This window comes from Polyodon spathula, chromosome 18, assembly GCF_017654505.1.
Source record: "Polyodon spathula isolate WHYD16114869_AA chromosome 18, ASM1765450v1, whole genome shotgun sequence".
Lineage (NCBI taxonomy): Eukaryota > Metazoa > Chordata > Actinopteri > Acipenseriformes > Polyodontidae > Polyodon > Polyodon spathula.
In genome coordinates, this window is record NC_054551.1 from 11,313,833 (window position 1) to 11,323,264 (window position 9,432).

A 9,432-nucleotide genomic window follows, 5' to 3' on the forward strand; every position below is an offset into this window, starting at 1 on the left:
TTGGTTGCACCAGAGCTTATTTAGGTGAGTCATGGGAAAGGGGGTGAATACTTATGCAATCAATTATTTTCAATTTTATATTTGTAACTAATTTAGAACAATTTGTAGATTTTATTTTGATTCCATGTTGTAACACAATAAAATGTGGAAAAGTCCAAGGAGGGTGAATACTTTTGATAGCCACTGTAAGAGTCACAGGCAGCCCCAGGTGATGCGGAGCAGCAGGCAGCCCCAGGCAATGTCTGTTTAATTGTTAAACTGCGTATCAGCGCCTTCACCATTCCAAAACCTGTGTTCTGAGTCGGTTCCTGTTCTGGTCTGACGTCACCCACTGCAGCCGTCTTTGTGACACTCAGTCATAACAATGTCAGCAAAAGCGAGTTAGCCCATTCTTTGGTCTTAGACTGAAGTCAGCTTTGTGTATACGGCCCCAGAAATACAACAAATGCTACTTGTGCTGGTTTTAGACCAGCACTATACTTGATTTGTTCTGTGTCTGTCTCTTTATTTTGGCCACTGTGCTGTTTTTGTTTGTACCGCTGTTTTGTGTTTGTTTAAATCTTTGTTTTATTATTAAAACTCACGTATCAGCACTTCCATACCCCAGTACCGTGTTCGTCTCCTCCCTGGTCTGACCCGCAACTCATCTTGCAACAATCATGAACTAAGATAGTAAATGTTAAATAAAGTTTAATACTCATTTTAAATTAATTATTTTATAAGATATACAAGTGTTTTTTGTTTTTTTTCATCTTGTAAAATGGCGTTTACTTTATTGCAGATAGTTCATACGTTTACAAAAAAAATGTCAACGTGGTAGCCTAAGTTACCAGATTAACTTAGTTTATAAATCTTGATGAATCCCTCCTTATTAGTCAATATAAGCTGTCCAAAGGCACTACAAGTTATTAATTTAGGTCTGAATGCCTGAAATCTGAAATTTACCACCTCTTTCAAATACTTTCCTTTGGGCGAAAGCTGAATGATCCTCCCACTTTCTACAGCATATATATTGTCCCTGTGGTCAACACAGACACTGAAAGGGGCAAATTGATCAGAGCCAGCTGACGTACACACATTGATGATCTCTCCTGTCTTTGTGAAAACCACTATACATTTCTTAGCAGTGTCTGTAACGATAAACTCTTCTCTGCTGTTGACTGCCAGAAACATGAACTTCCCAATGCCATAATCTTTAGGTCTAACTCTGTCCACGACCAAGCCTTTGGGATCATATAGAGACAAGGTGCATAATGTCCCTTCACTCACAGCTATGTACTTGCCCTTGTATGAGGCAATGGGATAACTGGCCTGTGACCCACGGAAATTGTTTATTTGAATTATATCCCTGTCTTCTGTGATCTTATAAAGCTTTGTTCCTGAAGAAAAATAAACTGTATCCCCACAGACAGTGACACTGCAAGGGCAGCATTCCTCCGATACAGAAATGTTACCTAATGTCTTCCCATTGTGCCTAAATTTCTTTACAACCGAGTTACTCTCATCAGCAATGACAATATCCCCGTTTTTGAAGTTGGCAATGCCTGTTATGTTTGTAGTGTATTCCTCTTCTGTATCTTCTGTGTTAAATGAACAAACAAAGGTGGCCATCTCAGCAAGTGTCTGAACAGTCATCTGAGGTTCTGGTTTGATGTCAGTTGCAACCACTGTTGGAGGATTTCCTGAACTATTGCAATGGGGTTCAAATCTCAACTGAAACATTTGTTTTACAATGCTCTCCTTGTTCACGCCTTCCTTTAAAACCAGATATGGCATTTTCCCTTCAGGTGCTGGGATGTTGATATCCTGAAGTCTTTTAATGTGACTCTGAATCAAGCCTTCCAGCTGGAGAATTTCATAATCTTTCCCCATTTCCATGACCTTCCTGGAGAAGTCCTTGGTGCTCTGAGCTGAGTCCATGTGACTCTGGAGAGTCTCTCTAATGCACAGGTAGCTCTTCTCCTGCTGTTGAACAAAATCTGACAGTTCTTTACAAATAGAATCCTTTTCAGCATAGAGCTGTTCTACAAGCAGAGAGATGTACTTTGAGACACAGTCCTGGATAGTGCTTTGGGATTCCTTTAGTTGTCCTATCATGGAGTCCACAGCCTCTTCTTGCTGGCCAATGCTTTTTATGTTGTTGTCCAAGCTGCTGATCAGACCCTCTACCTGAGGCTTCCTGGCTTTGACAGCATCAGCCATGAACAGGATGTCGTGTGAAAAGTGCTCCAGCATGCGACAGTCCCTGCAGATGGGTATGGAGCAGGTGTTGCAGTAAAACCTCAGTGTGTCCTGGTGGCTGTGACAGTGCTGCTCCTGCCTGAGTCGGGCCTCTTTATCATACCTCCCCGCGGTGTAGTCCTGCAGGCTCACCACTGTGTGGGAGAGGGTGAGCTTGGAGCAGCAGTGGCCCTCGGCACAGGCACGGCACAGGAAGTCAGCGCAGTCAAGGCAGCGGGATGAGACAGCTTCCGGACTCTGCTTTAAGGACACACACACAGAGCAGACCGCCTCCTTGTTCCTCTTGGACTCAAACAGGTCCAGAAGGCCGTTTATAAAGAAGTTGGCTTTGATGTTTCTGATGTTGCCTTGAACGCATGTCTCTGTTCGGCACTCAGGGCAGCAGATACAGCCTTTCCCTTTCTCCAACAGCTTCTCCAGACACTGCTCACAGTAGGAGTGCAGGCAGGGCAGGATCCGTGGAGACTTGTACAGCTCAAAGCAGATATTACACTTTAGAAACTCTTCTTCTATCAACTCAGAAAGTGGGGGATCTGCAGCTGCCATGGTTCTGTTACAGTGCCCTGGAAATAGAAATGTAAAGATAAGAGACCATGACAAGTAAGCACTGTGACAGAGATCGAATGACGCTTGTTGTTAGATCTCCCTCCCGACCTGAGAGGTTACTAGATAAAGGGAGCAGAGCACCCTGGACTAACTTTATTCATGTAGGTAGGTGGAAGTCGGCCAGCTAGAAAAGGGACTGAGCCACAGTACCCAAACTCAATGACCCAAACAGGAAACGGCGTGGCATCTGCGGATTAGAAAAGCAGATGTGCTCGTTAACCAAGGGGTTTTGAGTGAGGGTACAAAATAGGGGTGCAGAAAAGTAATCTGCTCCTTTGTAAATGGTTGGAGTTAACCTAAAATGAGTAAACTTATTGCTGAGAACTGTGTGTGTTTGTTTTGTGTTTGTAAAGTGTCGGCTGCAACTGTTGTTTGACTATCAGTAACATGATCCAGAGCTGGAGTACAAGCCAGCATTAACCCGGACATCACTTTTCACCCCAGCACTTCACAGAGTACTATAATCACCACTAGCACTTAAATTCACTCACTGTCTTGCGTTTGTGTTTCGTGTTTAGTGTGGGTGTTTGGAAAATCTGGACGTTTGGTTGTTGGTCAAACCTGGCATTACAGTTATGAGTGCTAAACGCGGCTGTATCACTCCAGCATTTATTATTACAGGCGTTTGCCTTAGGGCTCTGGACATTGTTATTATTATCAATGAACACCCCTGTACCTGAAAGCAATTGTCTTTGTGATTAATCCGTTCTGCACTGCACTCACCTGTATCCACTCAACACTTTGCCACAGATACTTACACATGCAATCTGACACTTTTTGCTCATTCTAATTCAAAACGGATTATATTACTTGGTTTTAATGTCAGTGCCACATTGTGGTAGGCCACCTTACCGTGTAATCTACATCTTTCTATTCTAATTACTACTGCTAGAAACGAGGTTACATTCAGAAGAATAAAGTCAGTATTTATATTTCATTTTCCTGAGGAGGAGAGAGCGTGCATAGAGTGGAAGTTTAATATATTTTGTCAGTTTTAATTTTTATTTTAAATAAAAGCTCCTTCTTTGGTAAATATGTGACAGAAACAAAAACAAAATAAAAGTTTAGCACATTTTGTAAAAAAAAAAAAAAAAAAAAAATCTGCAAAAAAAAAAAATTCTAAAAGTATTTTGGAAAAAGAAAAATGGCTAATTATTACAAAATGTTTAGAATGTACAAATTAGGGAATGGCCCCATTCTTCACATGGCTGTTGGCAGGGATGGATTCAACCCCACCGCTACCAAACCTACACCTTTCTTTACATCAATCTTTCTTTACAAACTGCACGCTATGTACACGTCCTGCCACAGTCACCAACAGGTACATATAAATGTGATAACTGTTCAATGCCAATATACAGAATACAAAAGTCTTTAATCATCCTACAAATGGTAAAACAATAAAAATGAAAGGTTTAACTAATTGCTGTATAACTAATGTAATTTATAAGATAAGCTGCCCATGTGGAACAGGCTACATTGGTGAAACTGAGAATGAAGCTTATAAAAGAATAAATCGCGGAGCACAAAAGCACAATTCGTGGGGATTGGAAAAATGAAACTAGGACCTAGAGGGATTATATAAATTGGATTAAAAAACATTGCAATTTTTGTTGGATTCACATTTGTCAAAGTTTAAAGCCAAAAGGTTTATTAAGATTTTAACTTAAGATTTTTTGTCGGTAAATGCACTCCACGTGGAGTAGACAATGGGCTTATTGCCGGTTCGAGTCCAGGCTATTTCACGGCCGGCCATGAATGGGAGTTCTCAGGGGGTGGTGCACAATTGGCAAAGCGCCGCCCATAGTGGGGAGGGCTTAGGTGGGCCAGGGTGTCCTCGGCTCACCGCACACAAGCAGCCCCTGTAGGCTGGACGGGTGCCTACCTGCCTGCCTACAAGTGGCAGCAGCGTAAAGGAATATCCACTAGAAAGTGTCCTGGGGGCATCGGACGATTCTAGGGCAGAGGTTGCCAAAGTGCAGCCCACAAGGACGTTTGGTGTGGCCCCCCCAAAGCCTGCCCTCAACCAAATTTTCTGACTGTTTACTTTATTTTTACATTTTCTGAAAATGTTCGTAAAAAATTGCGCATGTAATTTGGGGGAAATTAATAGCAATCAAAGTTCATAAAAATTCCATAACATACATTTTTTTACATGTTTTGGATCAGATCTGGACCCTCTTAAGCCAATTTTATTAATTAAGTTGTTACGGTCATTATATGTGCACTGTCCCTTTAAACCTATAGTGCACAGTAGAGTTGCCGTACTGAAGGAAAATAACATGGAACCTTCTCAGAAAAGAAAAAGCACTTATACTTTTCTTACATTATTATTTTGTCATCTCCTATCGCTTTTGATGGGGGAAGATGCTCAAAGACTGTGACATCAAGACGTTAAGGTACCATCCAAATAGCATTAGATTACGCAGCTGAAGTAGCTAGCTAGCTTCTGTAATGTTAACAGAGCACCTGCAAGAAACGTTACGATTCAGGATACAGGCACTTTTTCTGTTTCAGATTTTATTTGATTATTTTAAGAGCAAAACTGTATTCAGCTTCAACTACATTGGGAAAATGCTCTTTGTACAGTATTGTAGTTTCGGTGTTCAACTTGGATCTCTTGTTAGGGAAAGTATTACAGTAGGAACAGTACCGGCTACAGTTTAAAATTGTTACTGTTACATTTCTTTTTTGTACAGCGTTTCTGAATAAGACTGCAGTAGCTAGTAAGATGTTACGTAGCAATTGTATGTAAGTGCATAAAAAGCGTCATTGGAATGGCATAATTTATGAATAATTACTGCTGCACTTAAAATAGAAATGTGCAATTCTGTATTCAGAAAGAAAAAATAAATAAAAACATCAAGGTAAAATACAGTAACCTCTGTTTTATTTCTGCACATTTACTATGGAAATAGCTCTAAATGTCCACACCATGAGGCAATTTACATAATTTGTTTAATTCAAATTTTGTACAACGCAAGCTATTTGTATGGTCCCCAGAGATTTGAATTAAGCGGAGTTCATTGTACATACATTCAGCTCTTAGTGAAGTGGTTAGTTGTACAAGTCAAGATGCATTCTGCCTCACTACTGAAGAATAACCCACAAAAGAGTTTAATTGGTATAGTTTGAAGAGTACCTATTTCTGTATTATCTTCTTTAATTGTTGTGACCAGGACAGTGTAAGATGTGACAGCATGATATTGGTGCTCAAACCTAAGCCTGTTATGGCACCAAGACACAGGATAAAATACAAATACATTTCAAAGCTGCTGGTGTTGCAGTTGTAGTAATATACATTCCTAATTGAAATACAAAAATGTACAGGAATTAAAGGTATGATTTGGGACATATTTCGGTTTCATGAGTGGTATATTTTCTTGTGCGGCCCCCCATCCCATGCAACCTCTGGAAATTGGCCCGCCATCACCAAAACTTTAGGAACCCCTGTTCTAGGGCATTTGCCAAGCACTCCCACCTTTCACTTCAGGCAACTCTACGAAATCAACCCGCCCTGACCCTAACCCAACCTTAACCTTAAGCAGCCTACCCCTAATAACCCTAACCCAATACCTAACCCTAACCCTAACTATTAAGAATCATCTGATGCCCTCAGGACACTTCCATGGGGATATTTCTTTGTGCTGCCAAGCAACCCAGAGCTGCGTGGTCCTCCGATGCTGTTGTTCTGAGGTGGCTGCATGGAGGGCCTGCAGAGTGAAAAGAAGTGAACTGACGACAGCACACATTTCAAAGGACGTATATGTTCGTCTTCGTCTCTCCTGCGGTGAGCCAGGCTTACGAATTGGGCATTTCAAATTGGGGAGAAAATGGGGTAAAAAATACAATTGCCGATTCCAAATAAAAAAAAAAAAAAAAAAACATTATATATTTTATATGTGTGTGTGTGTGTGTGTGTGTGTGTGTGTGTGTGTGTGTGTATGTATATATATATATATATATATATATATATATATATATATATATGTGTGTGTGTGTGATTTTGTGTAATTATATGGCTCTCTCTAATAGAAGTGAATGTTGTGTAATAATGTATCTGCCTGACTATGTATCTGTAATTGTGATCTTTATTTTTTTTAACTAATTTATTGCTAATTTGCTTGTTATGGAAATGGACACAAATTTGCCAGTCCTTTGTCTGTTTGGTACCCTGATAAAGGTAACATTAAGCCAAAACGCATAATTTCTTTAACATGTGTTTAACCATAAAGTATTTTTTGATATGTAAGACACTCAAAATAAACCACAATAAGGAAAAGCAGCTCCTCTGAGCCTATATTTATCATCTGATTTGTTCATAAATGTTAATCTCATTTGTTAATAAATGGTAATAAATGCTATTTGTTAATAAATGTTAATCTAAATATCACTAAAGTTGTTTGCAGATTGAAATTTGCATTTCAAATGCTCACATTTAGCCATATGTGGTCAATGTAGCCGTCTGTCACTGCTCTGTTTTCTAGGTGAGTGCCCACACTGCTGTTTTGAAAAATAAATAAAATCATGGTTTCTGCCTGGCTATTTAGCCACAACTTTTAGTGGATGGAAATGGCGATCAGATATAACCTGCACATTCATTAAGTGGTACTGTTTTCTGTTCATGAAATTAATTTAATCCGCTCTTTAAGTACAGTCTATAATTGATTGTATTGGCAATCCCAGGGATTTAATTAATCCCTTTTTACTCCAATCTTCTGTTCTTTCCTGTAGGGAAATTGATTGTAGACCTACGGAGGACAGACTGAACAATGGGGTCCAAAACCCCAGGCATCAGTGTGCTAAGAGGCTTGTGAAATGCTAGATTTGTCTCCGCTCTGTCTTTGAAAGCTACCAGTGGCCTGGAGTGCAGTGTTTCCTTGCCTACTGGCCGTCTAATGCTCACACACTGTGCATCACAAAATGATACGAAGATCAAAAAAGATGAAAGCAAAAAATATTTAATCTTATTCACACTCAAAAATAAATAAGTAAATAAACGTGAATAAAGTGCTCAAAAGTGCTAAAATTTAAACGTTTCAATAGCCCCCCACAGCTATTCGAAGTAGCACTAATACTTTAACACGGTGTACCAAGTGATATAGTCCGCAAAATCAGTTGTCGTAAACATATACCAGATGTGTCTATTTGGGTTAACCATTACTGACAACCGTGCCGTAGATCGGTATGACAAACCTGTTTGTTTAATGCACTATTGAATTATATATATATAAGATAGATAGATAATATATAATATATATATAATATATTATATATTATTATTCAAAAGTTAAAACCACAAATCGAGACACTCATATTTACCCATTTAGGACATGTTGAGTAAATATTCAACAAAATAAAGAAAACAAGATTCTCAAGCAATTCTCAAAAGAGAGACAGACACAGATGAGGGTCCGTGTAATAGGCTTTCAATATTTTTGAACGTTTCCTGAAATTGAAAAAAAAAAAGTTTTTTGAAAAATTTAAATCATGGTGAAAGTCACCAAAGCTTTTTTTTTGTTGTTTGTTTTCTCGGTTTTTGGAGTTTTAGTACCATCCATTTAAGAAAGTCTGTCACCTGTACTGTTTGCCAAAACAAATAAACAAGTAAATAACTAATAATTCAGGTCTTACCGTTTTGTTTTCAACAGAGAAACAAACACCAGCAACAGCAGCTGTATAGTCAAGACGCGTATCATAATGACTACAGATACCTGGTTCCTAGTATCAGTTTAATTTACCAAGAATTGTCACGTCAGAAATTGCCACGTCATTGCCAGAAATTACCCTGGTTTCCTGAAAGAGAATGACAACCATTACCGAATGAGAAAGAGCCCTCTCTGACGGTCAATCACTGAGCGTGTATATATATATATATATATATATATATATATATATATATATATATATATATATATATATATATATATATAATATATAATATAAAAGCTGCCCTATCAGGGCACTGCTGTTAGTCCCTCCCACCTCCTGCTGAAGAGGGAGGTCCTCACAGTGGCATATGGCTATTTTCTTTCGAAATCAGAGGTAATAACCAAAGGGTAATGGTTGTCATTCTCTTTCAGGGAACCAGGGTTATGGTAATAACCTTACGTTCCCTTTCAATGGAATGACAACCTTTACCGAATGCGAAGCTGTACCAAAGTTGGCGTAGCTCCAGATTACCAACAGTACAGCCTCACGGCGATAGCTTCAGAGCCCACATGACGCCTAAGGGCATGCCGTCTGCAACACTCTAGAACCCAGAGAGGGTCTCGCTCGGTTTGTCAACATCCAGGGGGTGAAAACTGACACAAATGTCTGACGACCTATCCATGTAGCAGCATTGCATAACTCATCTAAGGAGACGCCATAAAGGAAAGCCCACAAAGTTGCCCGGCCCCTGGTAGAATGAGCCATAATGTCCCCCGGCAAGGGGGAATCCGTCTGTTCATACGCCAAGCATATCGCAGCTGCCACCCAGTGCACTAGAAGTTGCTTTGATAGGGCCTGACCTCTAGAGAGGGACCCATAGCTGACAAACAGCTGGTTGGACTGTCTACAATATGCTGTCCTGAACAGGTAACA

General features: G+C 39.7%; 1 protein-coding gene across 1 annotated transcript; it reads right to left on the reverse strand.

Annotated features, from left to right (window-relative positions):
- Positions 1–281: 281 nt before the first annotated feature.
- On the reverse strand, positions 282–8,600 carry LOC121294166 (E3 ubiquitin-protein ligase TRIM56-like). The gene is made up of 2 exons (XM_041217768.1): positions 8,482–8,600; positions 282–2,804 (listed from the first exon to the last, which is right to left on the reverse strand). Exon 2 carries the CDS (start codon positions 2,785–2,787, stop codon positions 835–837), a length of 1,953 nt encoding a protein of 650 aa, XP_041073702.1. The 5' UTR covers positions 2,788–2,804; positions 8,482–8,600; the 3' UTR covers positions 282–834.
- Positions 8,601–9,432: the final 832 nt, after the last annotated feature.